We start from the raw sequence: 24,710 nt of genomic DNA on the forward strand, positions 1-24,710 counted from the left end.
ATTCGAACCAACGCGCTCAGATTCTCTCGCTTCCTATGCGGACGCGTTACCTCTAGGCCATCACTCCATATGAGCCACATCTGTGGCTGGGAAAACCTGTGTCAGTTGTCTCGTTCGTCATTTATAAATCAGATGGATTCCCCCGTCTCCTCGACGAAGGCGGCAGTACGTCGCAGGTCCTCCAGTCCCATAGAGCTTCCTGGCCGCTCGGAGCGCTTGGTGGAGCGGGCAGGACTACAGCAGATGTTCTGTTGTCTGGCTGCCTGCTCTGCAGGGGCACTGCTCTGTGTCGCCGATACGGAGTTTCGTGTATAGGTGGTGTTTCAGGCGGTTGTGGCCTGTCCTGAGCCTGAAAATGGCTACCTGCTCTCGACGAGTCAGCAAGTAGTAAGGGTCTGCTCTGTTGTGGCATGGAAGCTGCTGCTTGCACTTGTTCTGCAGCTTGGCCTTAATGATGGTCCTAGATTCAGAGCAGATGGCAGACCTGTCCATCTGCTCTTTCGTAGTGCCATCCTTTGCCAGGGAGTCAGCAGTCTCGTTGCCAAGCACGTTGCAGTGGGAGGGAATCCACTGTAGGGTGACTGTGTGACTTGTGCAGAGGGAGGCGAGAGAGGACAGATCATTGAGTTCTGGATCTCTGTTGGACCAAAGGGCCTGCAAGATGGACAGGGCGTCTGTCAGGAAGACAACGTTGTGGCTGGCGTAAGGGCTGACCTCGATGTGGGCTGCTGCTGTTTTCTAGGCTTCTGCTTCGGCTCTGTAATTGGTGGAGTACAGGCCGGTAGCGAGGCAGATCTTTTCTTCTCTGCCTCCTGGATACTGAACATAGACTCCTGCCCCTCCGTTCCGAATGGCATCTGTCGCAGAGCCGTCAGTGTAGACATGAATCCAGAGCTCTTTGGGGCATTGGGTGTGGAGGTGTTCAAGGGTGAGGGACTTTCTTTCAGGGCCGCTTTGGGAATCTCTGGGGCCAACACCAGGGATGCTGCACTGGATGAGGCAGGGACGGCAAGACACCGGGGTATCACTTTGGTGGCATGGTCAAGGATATCCTGATGTTGCCGTTCTAGGATTCTGCTCTGGCGTATGAAGCTCCCTCTCTTTAGCCGTCCTTTTGTGGGCTGGGACAGTCTGTCCTTCATGGGGTGGCCTTGCAACCTCTTGAACTTGGCAGCCTGGGTCAGGAGTTTGGCGTCTCTGTGGTCCTCAAGGGGCTGGAGCTCTGTGATGGTTTCAAGCTCCTGAATTGGCGTAGACCTCATGGCCCCTGTGGTGATACGGGTAGCTTGATTCCGAACCTTGCTGACCCGTTCAGAGTTGGACTTGGCCGTAGTGCCCCATGCAGTCATGCCATACTCCAGCACTGGCCTGACTCTACCAGTGTACAGCCTCCTGAGGGTCGTGTTGTCTGCGCCCCATGTTGTTCCTGCCAGCTTCTTCGTGAGGGCAAGTCGCACTTTTGCTCTGGATTCTGCTTTCTCTGCTTGCTTCTTCCACGTCAGGCGTTTGTCAAAAGTGACTCCCAGGTACGTGGGGTTGTTCTCAGCAAGCAGAGTTTGTCCATTGATGCGCAGGTTGGCCTTCTGTTCTTTGGGTGAGAGGATGAAAACAGTGTAAGTAGTCTTTTTGGCATTGATTGTCACCAGCACCTGCGCCAGTAATTCCATATGTCCCAACCCAGTCCGTGTTTTTGTGTGTGGCCATCTGTCTTTCTTTCTTCTTTTCTTTGTATTATCGCCTCCTGTCTGCGTTCGGGTCTTATGCTCTAGGTTCTTCTCAAACGTTTTGTGCTGTTTTTTTTTCTCCATGCACAGAGTGGACGACGAGGTGTTTTATTCATTTATGCACACTTTACGAAATTATTCGTTATTTTGCACCCAAGAGATTAGAGCTGTAGTTTTCGTTCATTTATTTTTTCGTTTGTCTCCGCTCCGTGTGTGTGTGTGTGTGTGTGTGTGTGTGTGTGTGTGTAAACGCGTTTTATAAAAGGATGTTGTTGGTTTTTTTATGTTGGAACCCAAATGAGGAGAACGGCGTTCCAGGGATGAAGACAAAGATTTTGAAAATTCAGTGTTCTCATGCGAGAGACTGAATCGAAATGGAAATCGTTTCTTTTTTTTTTGTTGTTGTTGTCAACACCAGTAATGTTTTTATCAACAGAGCTTTGTGTTGACAAAACGAAACTTTGGCATCTTTTTTTTATATATGAAGCTATCCACAGAAGTGTGTATAATGTGCACTTTTGCACGTTTGTAATAGTTTTTTTCTTTGTCGTATTTTTTAATGGTTTATTTCTTGGTCGCATTGTCTACAATGCACAGTAGCTTAAAATGCACAGTTGCAGAAATGGGTGAACAAGTTTTCAGATGTCACGTATTTCATATGATGATGTAAGCATAATGCTGACTTTTTTTGTAACTAAAGCCCACAATGCTAATTATGTTAATCCATGAATGTGATTAACGCTTTTTATATATCATATGTAAGGCAACACATGAGTCCTGTGAGTGCACAGCCTCATTACCGGTACATATCAATAAAGACGTACTCACTGACTTCCTGACTGATTGATTGATTGATTGTTCTGCGTTCACGAATAAAATCAATTTCGTTTTCGACGTCATCGTTTCTGCTTTCTGATTCACAATTATAAGATTTAATTTTGTTTAAGTGTGTGTGTGTGTGTGTGTGTGTGTGTGTGTGTGTGTGTGTGTGTGTGTGTGTGTGTGTGTGTGTGTGTGTGAGAGAGAGAGCTTCAGTTTAACGTCTAATCACTATCCAAGTGTTATTAGACAGAAAGAAGAGATGTAGTGGGCGAAAGAGAGGGAATGTTTGTGAATATTAGTGTAAGAAAGTGTTAATGTATGTTTTAGGTGACATGAAAAAAGTATATCATGGAAAATAAAAAGTTTAAAGAGATGTGTGTGTGTGTGTGTGTGTGTGTGTGTGTGTGTGTGTGTGTGTGTGTGTGTGTGTGTGTGTGTGTGTGTGTGGTTGTGTGCGTGCGTGTAGGTGTGTGCTCGCACTATTCAGTTCACCTCCAAACACGTAGTGCCTTGTTCGTTTATCTAAGATACATAAAAAAGTGTTTCATGACGACCAACAAACAGTAAGCCAGAACAAACCTGAAGCAGCCTTGTCAACGAACGGTCACGAGGTGAGGTGTATCAGTACTGTTTCGTTGCGCAAGCCTATCGTGAAGCATCGGAACTTGCTGTCTGTCAACAGCTCTACTTTTGAGCAGATCAAGGACGTTGACTGGCTGATGCACTCTCAAAGACAGCAGGCAGCTGATTGGCTGACGCACACTCAAGAAAGCAAGCAGCTGATTGGCTGATGCACTCTCAAGAAAGCAGGCAGCTGATTGGCTGACGCACACTCAAGAAAGCAGGCAGCTGATTGGCTGACGCACACTCAAGAAAGCAAGCAGCTGATTGGCTGATGCACTCTCAAGAAAGCAGGCAGCTGATTGGCTGAGAACGAGAGTTGTATGACACACCAATGAAGCTGTTGGACGATACGCTGACGAAAGAGCCACGACTGGGTTAAAAACAAACAAACAAAATAACAAAAAATCCTTTTCGTTCCGAGAGATCTCGTGTCAAACTGTGCTTCGCTACACGTTGTTGATTGTTTGACACGTAATCGAAAGTGAACGGTTTGGTGGCCTTTCTACTGTACTGTATGGAAGCTGATCTCGTGACGAGCCAAATACCCAGACGCATCGCTGTCATGTCTTCGAATTTCCCAGCCTGTCTTCAATGGTGTTGTTATTATCATCATCATCATTCTTCTTCTTAGTAGTAGTAGTAGTAGTATCAGAAGCAGCAGTGATAATAATAATATCTTTAAAAGTATAATAATAATTATAATAATAACAATAGTATAGTAGTAGTAAAAAGAGTAGTAGTAGTAGTAGTAGTAGCAGCAGCAGCAGCAGTAGTAGTAGTAGTAGAATATTTCACTTGTCAAACATTTTTTTTCTGTCTTCAACGTTTGATGAGGGAGGAAAAACGCTTTGTCAGAGGCAGCAAAAAAAAAAAAAAAAAAAAGAAAAAGCATTACAATCCCTTTTTGTCCACCTCCCCTCACAACAACCTGCAGAATTAATCAAGGCACACGGCTGCTTTGATTTCAGTAGTGATATAAAATGGGAACACATCACCTGTCTTTACTACCATTCTTCTTACTCCCCTTCCATCCTCTGTGTGAAAGCTTTTTTTTTTCAGGTGTCAGTCACGTTGACACATTCCCAAATTGTCACTGCCACCTTGGCTGGTCGTGGGGACGCTGCACTGTTGAACACATCACCGACAGTGTCCATTTCTGGCGGTCGTGGGATAGGACCGGGCTTAATAATAATAATAATGGTATTTGTACAGCGCTGAATCTTGTGCAGAGACAAATCTAAGCGCTTTCAACACCAACCATTCACACGCATGCATAACTCTAAAACTGAAGAAACTGAAGACAAGGAAGAGGTAGGGGAGGGAGGCTGTCTTGTGAATAGGTAGGTTTTAAGGCCAGACTTAAAGAGCTGTGTGTGGAGACCTGACGAAGCGAAAGAGGAAGTTCATTCCAAATACAAGGTCCAGAGACAGAGAAAGAACGGCGGCTAACAGTCGAGTGTTTGAATCTGGGTATGCGTAAACAGAGCGGTTCCGAAGCCGATCGTAGAGAGCGAGATGGAGTGTAGAGGTGAAGGCAGCCACAAAGATTGGAAGGGGCAGATTTGTGAATACATTTATATCATAGAGTGCTGATCTTATACTTTATTCTGTGTGAGACAGGGAGCCAATGGAGATGTTGCAAAATTGGAGTGATGTGCTCAGATCTTTTCTTTCTGAGGACGAGTCAGGCAGCAGAGTTTTGTATGCACTGAAGGGACTGAATGGATGAAACAGGTAAACCAGACAATAGGGAGTTACAGTACTCAAAGCGAGAGAGAATGAGAGAAACGACAAGTCTAGTTGTTGCGTCAGTGGACAGATATTTCCGAATGGAACTGATGCGTCGCAATTGACAGTAGCAGCCACCATTTTAACGTCTTATCCAGCCTTGTCCGTCTTCTCCACCCGCCTACGTCCAATCCTAACCTTTCAAGAACTATTCTGGGCAGTTGATAGGAGTCTGATATTGTTCAGTAAATGTGAGAAAGCGGTAGAAATTATCCAGCACTAAACTTTTAGGAGTGCTGTGATAGGTTTATTTCCAGCCCCGTGATGGTCATGATCGTGATGCTCAGACGACAGGAAATGGACCCCCCTTTAAGTTCGGTCATGGCTCATAGCTGAGAGGTTCAGAGACAATAGCCCTGTTTTTGATGTCTGTGTTACAGCGATCAATATCGTCCAGGTCACCAGAGGCGCGAAATCGGGAGATATATGCCACCAGTTCAGAGACTGAGTGCAAGATATTCATAACACCATTCGCAATCTCAGGCAGAGTGAAAGGGCATCCGATAGCTTCTTTTACACAAAGCAGGCTTCGAACTGAGGTTAAAGATAAGAACAAAGAGGTTAAAGACAAGAACAAAGTTTAACTGTTTGAGTGTTGGAAAACAGGTAGGTAAACAGATCCACAATAATGTTGCAAGCCATGTGCCGAAATTCTGTGACAACCCATTTTAAACTGTCTCTCAGTTTTTAAGTATGCAACAAGGGAACAGATCCATATTATAAAACCAAAAACAACAAAAACAAAAACAACAACAAACAAAACAACAACAACAACAAAAACAAACAAGAAACCGTTTTCTTGCATCTTGCCCATGAAGATCTAGTATCGGAATTCTTTTTGACAAGACCAAGTACAGCCGGTGGACTCCATCCTAAACAGACGCTGCCAACAGCACGCAGCTGAACTATAAACCAGGTACGTCTCATCTCCGTCAAGATAAAAACTCTACAGGAGACTGCGTATTATAAAAACACGCACGAGTTCACAAGACAATGAACATAAAACGATATCCCGTTATCTGCTTTGAAAAGGGGCAAGTGTTCGCTTCACAGAGGACAATACCGAGCTGGGCCTCAGATGTTGTGCAGGGCATGCGTTCTCTCCGTTCTGCACCCATCCTCCTCCTACCTTCCCACAATGTCTTCGTGGGGCGGGGTGTGTGTGTGTGTGTGTGTGTGTGTGTGTGTGTGTGTGTGTGTGTGTGTGTGTGTGTGTGTGTGTGTGTGTGAAGGGTACAAAGGAAATGATTCAAGGAGAAAACAAACTGATACGACCGATGTGAAGATGTTATAAACAGGTAAGAAGGAGGGGGGAAGGAACGGAGGTTAGGGGAGAGAGAGAGAGAGAGAGAGAGAGAGAGAGAGAGAGAACACTGAAATGTTAAATGTCGTTAGCTGTAAAGCTATAGTGACAAAGTAGGTACAAATCAGAACAAAAATGGTGCAAAACAGAGAGAGAGAGAGAGAGAGAGAGAGAGAGGGGGGGGGGGGGGGGGCTAGGGGGATGCTTGTGTGGGATGTTTGCATGTGTATGTGAGTGTATGTGTATGTGTGGGTACGTGCGTATGTGAATGTACGCGTGTGTGTGTATGTGTATGTGTGTGTGTGTGTGTGTGTGTGTGTGTGTGTGTGTGTGTGTGAGAGAGAGAGAGAGAGAGAGAGAGAGAGAGAGAGAGAGAGAGAGAGAGAGAGAGAGAGAGAGAGAGTATTCTGAAGGGGATGGGGGTGGGAAAGGAGTGTAGGCTTGTGAAACTGCAAAGAGCTGACGGGGAAAATCGGTCACCGGGAAGCAGTTCGATTTGCTGGAATTATAAGTCTGGGAACAGATTGTCTGGCACGATTATTATCTGCCCGAGGCAGATGATTCGGCTTTTATCTATCATGCCTTGACACGCACGCACGGGCAGACAGACAGACAGACAGACACGCACACATCACACACACACACACACACACACACACACACACACACACACACACACACACACACACACACACACACACACACGCGCACACACACAGACACAGTCACACGTACAGACGATAATGTCCGTCTCAGTTAATTTGAAAACACGTCATCATTCCCCACCCACCCCCGATTTATATGACTGCAGAATCCTGCTTCTGATGCTGCGGACTTTGTCAGCTGTGTTCACTTCAGTAAATGCTGCCAAAGAGTCGACAAAATCACGATACGTGAAGCAGTTCAATTGACCGGGATGCTTTAAAATTGTTTTGATGATCGGTCCTTTAAAAATGGTGTTCTGTTCTACATATATATTGTTCATGTTCTCCCTGTCTGTTCCTCTGTCTGTCTGCTCCCCACCCACCCACCCTTCTCTCTCTCTCTCCCTCTCTCTCTTTCGCTGTTCTTTCAGTGTCGTTTTTAAGCGCACTCTGCCTCTTTATCCCTGTTTCGCTCTGCCTGTCTGCCTGTCTACCCCTCTCTATGTCTTCATATGGTGGGTGATCCCTTCTCGGTCCTCAAACCACAGGAAATGGGAACCACTTTAAAGCACATTTCTGAGGCTTGTCGCTGGTTGACTGACAGACAATAACTCTTCTTTAATTGACTCTGTTACAGTGGAAGGCATAATCCTGTTCGGCAGTGGTGTGCAATCCGGCACGCTCCCAGTTCAGCGATAGTATGGTCAGGATTTAACGCGCTTCAAGCCATTGACTGGTAAACAGATTTCCGTAACACCGTGCCAACACACACTCAGGCTACTAGAATTGACGAATCAACGAGCTTTCGATAGCTTCTTTTACACAAAGTAGACTTCACGTTTTTTTTTCTTAGTGGTTCGAATTAACTTGAAACCGAATTTCAGAAAACATGTGTGTAAACACGTCCATCGCAATGTCGCAAACTATTTGGCAAAGTGTGCACCCAACAAGCTCAGTTCTTCAAATAGTTCAGTTTCAAGAAATCGTTTGAAAACTTACTGTTATGATTGTTCTGATTCAGAAAAAAATTGCATCATGGCTATGTCCTCGTTTAGTTGAAATCAGCGTATATTTTTTCTCTCTCGGTGGTGTTTATGAAGGTCCAATGTCACAAATTCTTCCCAACAAGAAAACAAATTACTGCAGCCATTAGCTCCATGACAGACTCTGCCATCAACACGCAGCATGCAATGTAATTACTGAGTACGTCTCATCTTCTTCTGGATAAATATTTGATGTAGAAGACCGTATTATAAACATGTACGTGACTCAGTTCACATCATGATGAGCATGAAAAGATGACCCACTGACCGAGATGGGGGGTGGGGTGGGGACGGGGGAGTGGGGTGGGGACGGGTGGGGCAGATGGTAATGCTCATCTCAGAGACGAGAATTCCGAGCTCGGCCTCTGATCTTTGGCAGCATTTTTGACTGCCCCATTTTCCTTGGCACTCCCCTTCCACACGCTATTCGTGGCTTCGTGGGTTCGTGGGGTGGGGTGTGGGGTAGGGTGGGGGGTGGGGGTATCAAGAAAATGATACGAGAAAAAATGTTAAGACTGAAGTGATTAGAAATGGAATATGAGAGGGTTGAGAGAGACAGATAACGATGACGATGTTTTATTCAGATTAAGGCCAAAGCCCCTTACTGAAGGGGGTCACACAAGAAAATAGAGAGAGAGAGAGAGAGAGAGAGAGAGAGAGAGAGAGAGAGAGGAAATTATTTATTGTCATTGCTTACAAAAAAGGTCTTTTGACAAGGGGGGTCGGGGGGTGGGGGATGTCGGGGAGGGATAACATTTGTTTCAATGCCAACTGATCACATTTCCCATAATGATCAAATTATGAATCAAGGAGGCGTCACAGCGTTCGAACATGTCCATATACGCTACACCACATCTGCTAGGCAGCAACACCATAACCCAAAATGCGCTTAAGCACCGCCTTGAGTGCACGCACATGTATTTGTGTACATATCAGAGTGGGACTCTTCTACAGGATTTGTCTCTCGAACAAATCCAGTATGATAAATGGAATTGTGCAATCAACAACCATTTACTTGAAGATCTAGTCATCAGCCCCTTCCACGTGTAATATGCAGCTTCTGTTCAAACGTGTGTGTGTGGGGGTGTGTGCGCGCGCGTGCATGTGTATGTATGTGAGTGTATGTGTGTGTGTGCAGTGCGTGCATGCATGTGTGAGTATGCACAAGTTTTTATATTGATATGCACTTGTATGTATCCTAATTTCTACTGTATCTGTGCTTGTGTATGATTTTCGATTATGTTCGTACCTTGCAATGTACTATCCCCCCCCCAATGTTCCTTGTGACCCCGGTACACTTGGTAATAAAGACATAATTATTCTATTCTATTCTAGAGGACAACAATCATGTTGCCATGGGTTCTTTTTTTTCAGGGCGCCAAATGCGTGCTGCACACGGGACCTCCAACAAACTTCTTCTTATGACAGCAAAGAACATGACGCAGAAAACAACCCATTTTCTTTGTAACCTCTGCGGTGTCCTTATGGCAACGTTGGCACACACACACACACACACACACACACACACACACACACACACACACACACACACACACCACAACCACCACCACCACTACCATCAACAGAATCGTCAGGAACTAAAGCACACACACTTACACACACACACACACACAACCACCACCACCACCACCACCACCAACAGAGTCGTCAGGAACTATAACACACACACACACACACACACACACACACACAACACACACACCCACAACCATCATCACCACCACCACCACCAACAGAATCGTCAGGAACTAAAGCACACACACACACACACACACACACAACCATCATCACCACCACCACCACCAACAGAATCGTCAGGAACTAAAGCACACACACACACACACACACACACACACACACACACACACAACCACCACCACAACCACCATCACCACCAACAGGGTCGTCAGGAACTGAAGCAGGTATAACGGTCAGTAGTGTCCGACAATAACCATCAGAACAGCAAAGGAGGCAACTGCTGTCCCAAACTATCTGGGCTAGAATTTGATTACAGTGGAGAGTGTCTTGCAGGTAACTTTCAGAAAATAGGACGACGACAACAACACCACCACAGGGTTTCCCCCCTACAAGTGTGGGGGCAAGCAATACTCAGATAAGAAAGCCCCGATACACACACACACACACGCACAGTGACTACTAACATTGGAGTGGAGTGTTGGCCTGGAGGTAACGCGTCCGCCCAGAAAGCGAGAAAACCTGAGCGCAAGGGTTCGAATCACATCGGCAGTCGCAAGTATTTTCTCCCCATCCACTGGACCTTGAAAGTGGTGGTCTGGACGTTAGTCATTCGGATGAGACGATAAACCGAGGTCCCGTGTATAGTGTGCATTTAGCCGCATGTAAAAGAACCCACGACAACAAAAGAGCTGTTCCTGGCAAAATTCTGTAGAAAAATCCACTTCGATAGGAAAACAAATAAAACCACAGGTAGAAAAAAAAATGAAAGAAAAAAAAGGGTGGCGCTGTGTAGCGACGCGCTCTCCCGGGGGGAGAGCAGCCCGAATTTCAGACCGAGAAATCTGACATGACAAAAAGAGTAATGCAAATAATGCAAATACAAATAAAAATACAAACACCCACCCCAGCCAAAGACGTAGTAGTGCCAGATGGTGATGGGGGTCTGGAAGGCCCTGCTGATGAGGCGGTACAGGTGGAAGCCCTCCACCAGCATCCAGAAGAAGGCGGTGGACCAGGCGTACCTGGTGACGATGTACAGCAACCTGCAGCCCACCTGGGCACAAGGCAACCAGAGCAGCGTTATAAGTGAGATCTTCAGTTTAACGTCTATTCACTAGAAGAGTTCTAAGACGGAACGAAGAGAGGCAGTGGGTGGAAAGACAGGGAATGCTTGGGAAATTTCGGGTGTCCCCCCAAAAAAAGTGAACCGGCTTTTTGACAAGTATTTTCTCAGTGATAGAGAAACCGAATTCATTGAAAATAATCACACAGTAACCTTTGGGTATCATCAACAATTCTGCAGAAAGTCTAAAAGTTCGGACACATATTATGCGAGTATTGTCAAATTCAATTGACATGCTGATTCAACTCTTCCACTTCTTCATTTGTGGACTGTGACTCCCACGTTCATTCGTGGCTTTTATGTGTATGACCGGTTTATTTTTATTTTTATTATTTTATTTATGTAATTCAGGTCAATTCAAAATACTTTATTGTCTGCTTTAACCAGAACAGAAAATTCTCTTTCAGTTCTCTCGAAATGCCTGCCTGGCAAATACCAAAGAAAGAGAAAAACGAGTATGTGGCAAATCCCTTCCTGATTACCACGCACACATCAGTTATCATGTAAAAAGAAACACATTCGGGTAAGATTAAGATTTTAAGAATGAGTGAAACAACTCTCTCTCTCTCTCTCTCTCTCTCTCTGTGTGTGCGTGTGTGTGTGTGTGTGTGTGTGTGTGTGCCTGCGTTTGTGCCAGTGTGAAAAAAGAAAAACATTCAGGTAAGATAATATCTGTGTGTGTGTGTGTGTGTGTGTGTGTGTGTGTGTGTGTGTGTGTGCCTGTGTGTGTGTGTGCGCGCGTGCGTGCGTGTGTCGTCGTTTACTTCATCGTTTGTCATCAGTTGTTGCTAGCCAGATATGCACAACCATGATCATGACTGTCATCCTCATATCAGCATCATCGTCATCGTCGACATTATCATCTGAGGCAGCAGCTACTGCAGAAGCAGAGACTTATAGACTATCTCTGTAGTAGTTACTTTCTGTTACGTTAGAGTTATTGATTCGTCGGCTAGAGTGTATATCGTCGACAATATTATCACGTGAACAAATTTCCCATGGCTCTCGGATATGTCTGGTTAAATCAGCCACTGTGATCAAATTACGAAAAAAAAAAAGACGCTGACATTCCGCTTCTCCCAGAGAGAGAGAGAGAGAGAGAGAGAGAGAGAGAGAGAGAGAGAGAGAGAGAGAGAGAGAGAGAGAGAAAATTTTTAACAAACAAAAAAAAAACCCAATCTTACGACAAACTACAACAAATCAGTGAATTATCCAGTACATCAAACAATCAATGAACAAACACGTAAAACTGATAACAGCTTGGAATAATATATGCGACAAGTTGACGTTTTGACCTAATAATGACTTTTTGGGGGTGGGGGGTTTCTTTATTAAAACTTCAAACGGTTAAATGAGGAAAGAGGGTAGTTTTGCGGGTAGGGTTGGAGCGGGGTGTGGGAGTGGGGGTGGGAGACGGGAGGGCTGGGGGGATGGGGGGGGATCCAGATCCAGAAATGAACGGAAATAAGGTACACAAAGCGCCCCGAGAAAGATGTGCGTGCCTTTTCCATCCGTCATCTTTCGTGGAAAAGAAAAGAAAAGAAGAGAAAAGAAAAAAAGGACAAAGGAAGTGGTACTGGCACTAACAACACGAGCCAAAACTGACAGGTGCCAGAGAATTTCTGTCGAGCGTTTCTAGACCGTGACCCACTTTCAGTGCAACCCTGGGGGAGACAGAGAGAGAGAGAGAGAGAGAGAGAGAGAGAGAGAGAGAGAGAGAGAGAGAGACAGAGACAGAGACAGAGAGAGGTTAGGGACGGGAAATGAGAGAAGGGAGGGGGAGGGGGGTAGGAATGAATGCTTAAATGCACGAGGGCGGTCAGTTTCAGTTTCAGTTTCAGTAGCTCAAGGAGGCGTCACTGCGTTCGGACAAATCCATATACGCTACACCACATCTGCCAAGCAGATGCCTGACCAGCAGCGTAACCCAACGCGCTTAGTCAGGCCTTGAGAAAAAAAAGAAGAAAAAAAGGTGAATAAATAATAGATAAGCTTACATCAATAAATAGATAAATAAATAAATAATAATTATGATATAAAAAAGGTAGTAGTAATGATAATAAAAAAAAAGAAAAAAAGAGACAACAATGATGATAAATAAGCAAATAAATGTAAAACATGAAGACACACATTCACACATACACCCACACATGCATAACAGATATGCACCAAACATGCGGTCAGTACTACTAGTATGCTTTGTCCATCAGTAACCGAATTCAAAACCTCATCCCCCCCTTTTTTTTACGGACAGTTAACAAAATCAACACACAAAGATAAAGCAATAAAAAACAAGGTGTGTGTGTGTGTGTGTGTGTGTGTGTGTGTGTGTGCGTGTGTGTGTGTGGAGCGGGGGGTGGGGGTGGGTTAAATAAGAAAAAAATTAAAAAAGGGCAGAAAATCAAGAGGACAACGGTAAAGCATAAAACGACCACTAGCGCTGAATTCTCCGCAAGGAGGTGGACCACTGTTCTTGAGCCTGTCACTAAAACACGGAGGAGGAAATCAATGACAGGAAAGGCAATGCCCAACGTGAGGGGACAGCTGTGGCAGTCAGTCAGTCAGTAGGCCTTCGTGATGAGGGGATTGCTGTTATTCCTCGGAACTCCCTGTTTCCGAGCTTCTAGCTGCTGTATGCACGTTCGGCGATATGTAAATTGTCTTGTGTGCATGCATATCCTGGTTGACACTAAGATACTGGCAAACACACACACACACACACACACACACACACACACACGCACACACACACACACACACACACACGCCGTTACACAAAAACAAACACACACACGCACACACAAACAAACACACACAGGCGCGCGCGCACGCAGCACACCAAAAAAACAAACAAAAAACAAAGAAAAAAAGCACAAACGTTCAAAAACCTACACAAGCATGCAAGCACACACATACCTACATTCATGTAGCCTACACACGCAGACGGACGCTCACACAACCACACACACATACAGACATACACGCGCGTCGTACACAAACAGACACACACACACACACACACACACACACACACACACACACAAATACACACACACACACAAACACACACACGCTCTCTCTCTCTCCCTCTCTCTCTCTCCCTCTCCCCCCCTCTCTCTCTCTCATCTCTCACCACTTATATTACGTCCCATTAACGTCAACACCCTAATTAATGAGTTTGCGGGCAACGTCTGCGGTTCTTCGGGAAATTAAAAATAAATGGTACGCGCTATATTGGCTTTCGTCCAAATAGCCAACCAAAGTGATGAATGTGTATGTTAGCACTTGCCAGCTACAATTTGCAGGTTAAAAAAAAAAAACACAACAGCAAAAAAAACAACAACACAGCAATGTGAATCACCACGGAAAAAGGCAACAGTTTAAAGTAGCACTCTTTTTTTTTTAATTTTTTTTTTTTTACATTTAATAAAATGGATAAGAAAAAACTAACAAAATAACCCGGCTTCGCATTATCTGCAGACGCACAGAACACTCGAGAAGTTGTTTTTCTTCAAATACGATTACATATATATTTTGCACTACTAGCAGACCAACCGACGCTGGAAGGAAAATAAGGAGAAAAAAAAAGAAGAAAAAGTAGAAATAAAAGAAGAAAAAGAAGATATAAAAGATACCCCACATTTCTCAAACCGAAGGGTTACTAATACATGAGCCTTTTAAAATCAAATCTTTGGTACTGGCAGCTTCACCCAAAAACTCTTCAAAGTAAATACGAACGACCTGTCTGTGCTAAACATGATCCATATTACATTCAAAATGTATCACCAGCAGATTGAAAAAGAAAGAGAAACACGTTTAATCACAATAAAATGCCCAGCGCAAAACAGAGAAATGCTATATAACGCATCAAGAAGGCAGTTAAATCTAGTTAGCGGTCAGTGTACAACACGATACAATGCAATGCAATGCAATGCAAATCAATACATTACAATGCAATGCAATACATTACAATACAGTGCCATACAATACATTACAATACAATGCAGTGCAATACAATACATTACAATGCAAAGAAATACAACACAACACATTAAATACAATACAATGCAATGCAATGCAATGCAATCCAATGCAATGCAATACAATGCGAGACATCTTTATTCGTCCGACTGGAAGTTCAGCGACCTGGCATACAGCGCAAAGAGTGCTGTTTTGTTGTCGTGTTTGGTAGGCTGAATAAAAAGTGGAACTGATTTACTTCGGGTGGAATGCTATGTTTTTTGTTTTTGTTTTTTGTTTGTTTGTTTTTTGTTGTTGTGTTGTTGGTGTTTGTTTTAGAATATATTCAAATGACCTATATTCTTGAGTTGCAGTACCTATTTTCATTATTATGTACGGCGTCATGCCTTTCTACACCTTATGTTTCATTTATCATGTACTCTTTCTTATCCTATTTATGTATTGAAGTACTAATGTTAAATATATGTGTGTAATCAAAATTGGAGAAAAAAGAAAAAAAAAGTGGGAAGACTTCCTGGAAAGCGAAAGGAGACGACACAACAAAATGGGAAAGGGCAGAAAAACAAAAACAACAAAATGGCAGCCATTGAAGAGGAGACATTTCTGGCATCAGAATTCCTGAAGAGGAGGACATCACTGTAATGAAACAAATAAAGAAACTCCTCTGGCATTTAAAAAACAAAACAAAACAACAACCACTGGGACACTGCAACAGTTTCAGTTTCAGTAGCTCAAGGAGGCGTCACTGCGTTCGGACAAATCCATATACGCTACACCACATCTGCCAAGCAGATGCCTGACCAGCAGCGTAACCCAACGCGCTTAGTCAGGCCTTGGGGAAAAAAAGTGAATAAATAATAGATTAAATACATTTTTAAAAAAAGGTGAATAAATAATAGATAAAAAAAACAAAACAAAAACAAAAAAAACGAAAAAAAACAACTACTACCACTACTAATAATATGTATGAGGCGCAAAAACTTGATGAAGTCAACTATAAGCGTACATAAATAAGTAAATAAATAAGTAAAGAAACACTGCGACAGAAAACCTAAACAGATATGAAATATTATTACGCCGGTTGAGTGAGACCAATTCACAACACAACAGAGCTCCCAGTTAGCTGAAACACGACGCCGTCATAATGAAGACATCCATCCGCCACATAGTTGATGAGACACAGATCTGTGCATCACGCAGTTTTTGAAAGACTGGTACAGACACGTAGATAACGAGTCTATGTATATTGATTACAATCAATAATGCAATGCCTGTTGATAAGTAGTACTTCGACAAGTTACCCAGAAATGAAAGAATCTGTGATAAATGTTCCACAATCGATATTGCTGACGAGCTTCATTGTCTGTTTCTGTTAACCCGACCAAACTCCATTAAATTTACTATTTACTATTTTCGCGAAACAAAATAAAAGAATATTTTTGAAACTGAAAGACTTTGTTTCGACTCTTCGTGTCTCTTTTCAGTAAAACTTTGTATATTGATAGCGAAAATAGCATTAACTGTTTCGAAGACAAAAATGGATTGTGATGTGTATTTCTTTGTTACCTCGTGTGGGCTTTTTGTGTTTGTAATTTATCTCTTTTTTTTTCTTTTTTTTTTTTACATCGCTCTTGTTATTTATATGATGTGTGTGAAAGATGTTCGTGTACAGTGTTTCAATGCCTCTGGGGGTGGGAGTGGGGGTGGGGTTGGGGTTGGGGTGGGGGGGGGGGAGGGGGCATGAAATAAATTTCTTGCCTTGCCTTGCTTTGCCTTGTAGCAGCCGTTCACATATCTTTCTGAACGCACCCTGGGTAAAAGCAACAAGCAAACAAACAAAAAACAACATACAAAACAAAAACTAACAACAACCAAACACACACACACACGCACACACGCACACACACACACACACACACACACACACCATCTGATATCACTTCAAGTGGAAAGACGTTAAACTGAAGACGAACACACACACACACACACACACACACACAACAACAACAACAAACCCCAAACACGTGGGCAGGCCCACTCACCGAGTTCTGGTGCATGTTGGAGTGGTGGGCCTCGTTGAGGAGGCGGTCCCGGTGCACCACGTGCTCCCACACCAGCAGGGAGGTGTTGGTCAGCAGGAAGGACAGGAAGAGGTTCCCGTGGATCCGGATCCGGTGCTGCTTGCGCAGTGCCCTGTCAAACAACGCGTCATTGGTCTTTTTTTTCTGTTCTTTTCTTTCTTTTTTTAATGTTCACACCAGAAACATTACAGGATAGTATTACATTCACAAGTACATTTTGGAAAAGAGACAACAAAACATCAACAACTGAAAACATAGTAAATGAGAAAAAAAAAACACACCAAAAAAACAACAACAACAAAAAACAAAGAGAGAGAGACAGAGACAGACAGACAGACAGACAGACAGACACACACACACACACACACACACACACATACACACACACACACACAGCGACCTATCATTTAAATTCATTTCCCCTTCTTAGCCTATTTTGTTTTCTTTTTTTTTTTCTTTCTGTTGTGCCTTTTGAACATTTGAACGAAGTTACGGAGCGAAGAACAAAAATGGTGTGTTCTATGGTTATATATATCCCAACATATTAACAAACAGGAAATGTTAGAAGAACACACCGATATACTGCATAATTGATACAGAACTTTGAAATGGATGATACGAGATAATGTCACACGACATCATTGGTCATTTGTGTTTTGTGTGAAACGCTTCATCATTTGCGGGAAGTATTGTATGAACGAACACCTGTCAATACAATACAATACAATACAACACAATATCAATAACAATACCATACAATACAATACATCTTTATCAATCCAATTGGAAATCACATGTGCATTCAAAGGCTCGTCACCCATACCAATCAGTCTCTCAGCCCGAAGTCGAGTCTAACACACACACACACACACACACACACACACACACACACACACACACACACACACACACACACACATATATATATATATATGACCATAGCAAAATTCTAACTTAAAAGTGATGAGACTGAATTAAAATATGAAAGTAATAAAAACTCGCTTGCTTTATAACACAGTAAGAGAAATTATAACATGCATGTCGTCGGAACCGAAAAAGGCGTGCAGACCTTTTTTTTCACACTCTTGATCTTCACCGACATGAAGAATAGAACAGCTCTGTTCCCATATATAACAGAAGCACATCTTTTGACAAATTTGATTGCATCTTCCCTTTTTTTCTCCTCAAGACAAGAAGGTTCTTCATGATCGACCATAAGTACTATTACTATTACTATTGCTAGTGCTACCTGTACTACTTCTACAATCACTGCTACTTCTACAACCACAACTACTACTAGTACTACTACTATTACTAAATGAACTTATAAACCGCCGATTCTAATACAGACAAATCGAAGCGCTTGCACACCAGTCGTTCACACGCACGCATAACACTGATTCCGATGCATGAAAGTAAACAAAAGGAGAAGATAAAACAGAAACACACGTTCACAGAACTCTAGATAAAAAAACAACAACCCAAAACAATATAGACAGAACTCCGACAGGGAGAGGTGGAGAGAGGGGCGCGGGGGGATGGGGCGGGGGGGGGGGGGGATACTGAGGACTGAGGGAGGTTTTCAGGCCAGACTTGAAAGGGCTGAGTGTGGAGATCTGATAAAGCGAAAGAGTGAGCTCGTTCCAAGAATAACAAGCCAGAGACCGAGATAGCAGCATACAGTGCACTGTTTGAGAACGCGCAATCAAGAGTGGATTTGAACCTCATCGTAAGGAGAAGAGAGAGACTGGTTGAGGAGCTGAAGGTAGTTCAGGAAGGGGCAGATTGGTTTATGCATTCAACACAGAGAGTGCTCATCTTGTAATTCTTTCTGTGCAAGACAGGGAGCACACATTCTTTTTTTTTTTTCTTAAAGAAGGGAGCGATGTGCTCAGATATTTTCTTTCTGGGGACGAGTAAAGCGGCAGTTTTGCATGCGTTGAACGTATTGTCTGGACGAACCAGACAAAAACCAGACAAGGGACAGAGTTACGGAAATGGAGGCGAGAGAGAATGAGAAAGGCCATGAGTTTATATATATATATATATATATATATATATTATGGTTTCTCTCTGGTTAGCAGTCAGAAGCAGGTAGCAAGCCCGAAGAGCACCACACAGTGCGAAACAGCTGTCGCTTGCTGTGCAAAAAAACAAAAACAAAAACAAAAAAAACTTCCTTTCAGAAGGTACATTGGGACCAGCATAAGCATAAATGAGAGCTTTTTAAAATCACCACCACACCCCAAACGCAAATGCAGTTTTAAAGGTTAAAAGATTAACTGAGACTGATTTTTGCGGCGCGTCCTCCATTACTTCATGTGGAAAAGCGAAGACAGCTGGGCTTGTGGATTTATTGTTTAATCTATAATAGCATACCATGCATCATCCAATGAGCCAAACAGGTTATGGCGCGGTGGACCATCCCAAATGCTGACTGTCCTAAAACCCTCCTGGCAGAGAGAGTGGGGGTGTAACTTGGGCAAGACACTCTCCACTATAATCAAATTCTAGCCCAGATAGTCGGGACAGCATGTACCTCCTCTGCTGTTCTGATGGTCACTGTCGAACACGACTGACTACCATATATACACACCACAGACAAATAAGCCTTGTAAGTAACACAGCGTTCCGTACGCTGACGTGAAAAGTCCCTGAGGAGAAGGAGGACGTGAGGGAGAGGGGTGGAATGAAGGGGGGGGGGGAGTGGGGGAGTCGTTATAGAACATATCATTAGTTTACCACGTGTGAGGCAATCGTAATGTTCTCTCCGCCTTAAGGGGGCGTTGAGAATAATTGGTTTCGCTCAGTCTTTGACATTTTGAACAGGCTGTCAACCCTCGAAGCAAACGCGAAATAAAAAAAAAAATCCACATATACAGATGATTTTTAGAGACGGACCTGGGTCATAAGAACGAATCATAAAAAGTCTTGAAGGCGTTTGATTCTTGGTCCACTGTCTGGGTCACCATACCCCACAGACTTAGGGTTTGCTGGTGAAGTAAGTTCGGGTCGCTGGCATTCAATGAAACGTCTAATTCAGATTTAGAAAGCTGTGAATTCCCCAGATTAACATGACTGAGGAAACGAAACACAAAAGAAATTACATACCGAACACGGATACACATATTCTCTTTTATATATTCCAGTCTCTTTCACACACACACACACACACACACGCGCGCGCGCGTGCTCTTAAAAAAAAGACACTCCCTCCTGTTATTATTCACTCTGTGCAGGGTTGATAGACAGGATGTAGAACGAAACAGGAAAGCTAAACAAGAAAAGAAAGAACAAAAACAGCCCAGTACTGAGAAAAGTAAGCCAGACACAGACTCTCAAAAAGCCTTACTCATAAATCCAAAAATCATTTTGCTCATGACGTGATCAAAGCGCATAAAAAATGGCTGAACGTTCTTTTCTGCGTCCCCACTACCTCCACACACCCCTTCCCACACCCCAGCAGCCATCCTTTTCCTGACCGACTTGATTTTTTCACACCTTGTGTACGCGATACGCTTTTAAACCTGTGAGAGAAGAAACAACAACTGTCAGATAAAAGCGAAATCGGCCTGACATGGAAACCCCCCCCCCCCCCCCACCCCAAACCCCCAGGGAAGAGAAAGAGGCCGAACGAGAAACACCTGGCGAAGACAGCTCCAGGCAGAAACCAAGAAGGCGGGGCCTTACCTGGAGCCAGACAGAGGCAAAGTGCACAGGATAGGGGACTATGAGATCTCGTGCTGACGGTCCACTGTACCGAAGGGGAGGTGAAAGGTGTAACAAAACCAACAACACAACACATACATCTTAGCTCCAGTAACAGGTTTGGCAACGTAGCAAACGTGTCAGTGTGGAAAGTCACAATGTCGCTCACGAAGTCACCCTTTCTTCTTCTTCTTCTTCTGTGTTCGTGAGCTGCAGCTCCCACGTTCACTCGTATGTACACGAGTGGGCTTTTACGTGTATGACCGTTTTTACCCCGCCATGAAGGCAGCTATACTCCGCTTTCGGGGAGGGGGGGGTATGCTGGGTATGTTCTTGTTTCCATAACCGACCGAACGCTGACATGGATTACAGGATCTTTAACGTGCGAATTTGATCTTCTGCTTTCGAAAACACACGAAGGGGATTCAGGCACCAGCAGGTCTGCACATATGTTGACCTGGGAGATCGTAAAAATCACCACCCTTTACTCACCAGGCGCCGTCGCCGTGATTCGAACCCAGAACCCTCAGATTGAAAGTCCAACGCTTTAACCACTCGGCTATTGCGCCCGTCAAGTCACCCTTTCTCACGCTTACTGTTCAGAATTTCGTGAGGCTGTCTTTTTCATTCCTCATAGTCATACCCAGCTACTATGTCCCAGACTTGTCCTGCTTTCCACAGAAACAACAAGCAGCTGACCAAAGCTTGCACAGAGAGACAATGTTTTCCATGTGCCTGAACACAGTCCAGCCAAGTTCAACAGCTGGCACAACAACAACGAAACAAAGATGCAAACAAACACGACACATTTTTAATTAATTCATTTATTAGTATATATATATATATATATATATATATATATATATATATATATATATATATATATAGAGAGAGAGAGAGAGAGAGAGAGAGAGAATATCCTTTTGACATGACGTTTAAAAAAAATATATATATATGTAGAGAGAGAGAATATCCCTTTGACATAACGTTTTTCAAAGCAAGGGACGCACATGTGGGGCCACATAGGAATGAGCTTCAGTTTCAAAGCACGTCTCAAAGCGGACTGATCCATGTATGCAACACTACATCTACGTAAGAAGAAAAGGAAGAAGTTGTTGTAATTCTACCGCTGTGTTATGTGCTCAATGTGTGTATGTGATGTTTTCCGAGCACGCCTAAAGCTTCTACTTGTTGCCGCTCTATGTTTTTGCAATGTCTTTATACTTGCTTACGAGAATAAAATCATGTTTAAACCAAAAGGAAGAAGAAGCAGAAAGGATCAACTGGAGAAGAGCGGGGTACCGACGTTGCCACTGAGACGTCCGTATTCAATCCCAGGTAAACAGAAGTGACGAGGAAATGCTACTTCAGTTGAGTTGGATCAAATGGACATCCATGACAAAACAGTGTCCTGTGAGTGCCTGCACCCATCGTGAACACAGCGCAGGCCTCCAAGGGTGGTGCAGGATTGTTCCAAGGGCGGGTGGAGACAGTACTTCTCTGGGTCTTTTCCAGCACCAACGGGTGTTTCTTTTTCTTTTCTTCAAAAACAAAACAAAACAAAGTGAGGCGTATGGCGTCCGGGTAATCCAATGGACAGCTGATTTATGTGACGCCAGTGTGGCCAGGTTTTTGCAGCCATAACACTTTCCCAGCGCTAAACGACCAGCATGCCGACTCTCTCGCCAACAACCTGTGCAGAAAGACGGAGGGAGGGAGTATGCGTGGTTTTGTGCTGTTCGTGATGTAAGGGTTAAAACGGTTTTGAGCGGTGCAGGGTTGGGGGTGAATGCAATGGTAGTAATTATCGTGGATTATATAATTGTATTCAGGAAACCAATCAACTGGAAATTAACAAACAATGAGGCCAGGAGATGAAATGATTAACAAATAGTAAAGAGTGGTAACTCTCTCAATTCACAAGGTACACAACTTCAAGTCAGCGCTGCTTACGCTAGCGATTCAGCTAGCACACAGGTAAATAAAAGGTACATTGGAACAAACCCAGACACTTCCTCAAAAAGGAAGCGCCTAGCCTGTCCTTATACCGATCATTTGACAGGTGCACACAGCAGCAAAGACGGAAGAAATGTGCAAACACAAACTGGCTTTCATTCAACTATTTCTTTGCCTAACGTATGAGAGAGGCGGTGGGGGTGGAGAAGGGCGAGGAGGGTGGACAGTTGGATATGAGTCCGTAACAACAGAGCGTTAGGATCAGGTTAGGTTAGTTCAGTGGTTCGATTTAACATCTCTCCACCACTGACAATATTCGACGACTCTTCATCACTGGTAATATTCGACGACTCTTCATCACTGATAATAATCGACGACAGCTGTAAGGTAAAGGTCGATGTCACGAATACTTGAAAAGGTCCTCATTCCCTCAAAACATTCAACATTCACAATAAAAAATAATTCAATTGACCTTACAGTTTCAAGTCAGTCCAGACTCCCCAACACACTCGCATCCACATTGCCCCTGCTCCCTCTACATTGCGTTCTATTTTCTAGTCTGTTTCAAATAATGAATGGCGAAAATCTTCTCACTGAATTACTTCATTTGCCAGTTTTGTTAGAGTGTTAGACTTTTTTCTTTTCTTTTTTTTCTTCTTCTTAAAAAAAAAAAAAAATTAAACAACAAATTAGGTCCCTTTACTGCTTTCTATTTTCATTTAGCTTGGAGGAAGGGAATGAAAGGCAGAGAGAGAGGGAGAGAGAGAGGGAGAGAGGGAGAGAGACAGACAGACAGACAGACAGAGACAGAGATAGACAGGGATTCAGAGAGAGACATAGAGAAAGACAGAGAGAGAGAGACAGAGACAGACAGAGAGAAAGAAAGAAAGAAAGAAAGAGAGAGAGAGAGACAGACAGACAGACAGACAGAGACAGAGATAGAAAGAGATTCAGAGAGAGACATAAAGACAGACAGACAGAGAGAGAGAGAGAGAGAGAGAGAGAGAGAGAGAGAGAGAGAGAGAGGGGTGGTAGTGGTGGAAACTTTTCAATTAGTGAAAAGATAATTGTAATAATAAAGATGTTAATTTTACTGTTGAAAATTGTGTTTTTATGCCGAATGGATGATGATGATGATGATGATGATGATGTGTGTGTGTGTGTGTGTGTGTGTGTGCGGACGCGCGCGCGTGCGTGCGTGCGTGTATGTGTGTGTGTGTGTGTGTGTATGTGTGTGTGTGTGTGTTTACGCGCGCGTGCGCGTGTGCGTGTGCGTGCGTGTGTGTGTGTGTGTGTGTGTGTGTGTGTACTATTTGTTTGTATGGTGCATGTTATATATTTACCTTTCTGCACGTAACCTGTCACGGACTTAACTTTAAAAAAAATTATCTCTTTGGGAAAACATTGTGATGATATAGCAGTTCTGATTCTGATTCATCGACACATGCAAAATGGGCTTCCAATCCCTTCAGACATTTTGGAAAATAAAGTACAGATGCTTTCTGAAGACGGATGCTGGCTTGGAGGAGAAAATCACATATAGTCTTGAACACCTCAGATTTGAGGTAATCTACTGTCTGGGTCACCCTAACTCAAAACAATGTCTAGTTCAGCTGGTGACAGGAAATTTGGCAGTTTGTGTTTCATGTTGATCTCTTATATATACTGCATTAAACCACAGGAAGGGTATGTTCAATCTATGAAATTGGGTGGGACGGTTGGTTAAAATACGCTGTTTGTCTGTCTGTCTGTCTGCTCTACACACACAACCCCCCTCCCCCGACCCCCCCTCCCACACACACACATAAACACGCACTCACATATGCACCCATGCGCGCATGGCATGAAACGAAACCATGGCGGGGTACATGTCTTCATGGCGGGGTAAAAAACAACAACAACAACAAAAACCCAGTCATACACGTAAAATGTTACATGTGTGTCTGAGTGTGTATGTGTGCGTGCCTGTAATCTGATTGAATGACACAGGAAACGAATGATGAGCGCCCATGCAGTGGCAGCCGTCAGTCGGCTCCAATCAGTTAGGCAGCCTGTTGTGCAAATGACCCCGTGTTTGTAAAGCACTTAGAGCTTGGTCTCCGACCGAGGATAGGCACTATGTAAGTATCCATATCATTCAATGAATATAATTATTAACATCTGACGTTCCGTTTCTTATTGTTCAGTGTAATGT

The 24,710-nt window shown here is 43.7% G+C and overlaps 1 protein-coding gene across 1 annotated transcript in view; it reads right to left on the reverse strand.

The window, feature by feature from the left end:
* Nucleotides 1-24,710, reverse strand: part of LOC143294147 (calcitonin gene-related peptide type 1 receptor-like) — a 154,380-nt gene that overhangs the window by 18,348 nt on the left and 111,322 nt on the right. Inside the window, exons 4-5 of the mRNA XM_076605579.1 lie at nucleotides 16,814-16,964; nucleotides 10,571-10,721 (exon numbers count right to left, since the gene is read on the reverse strand). Of these exons, the coding sequence (XP_076461694.1) occupies nucleotides 10,571-10,721; nucleotides 16,814-16,964 (302 nt within the window). The remainder of the gene's footprint in view (nucleotides 1-10,570; nucleotides 10,722-16,813; nucleotides 16,965-24,710) is intronic.

The sequence above is a fragment of the Babylonia areolata genome, chromosome 19 (genome assembly GCF_041734735.1).
Source record: "Babylonia areolata isolate BAREFJ2019XMU chromosome 19, ASM4173473v1, whole genome shotgun sequence".
Taxonomy (NCBI): Eukaryota; Metazoa; Mollusca; class Gastropoda; order Neogastropoda; family Buccinidae; genus Babylonia; species Babylonia areolata.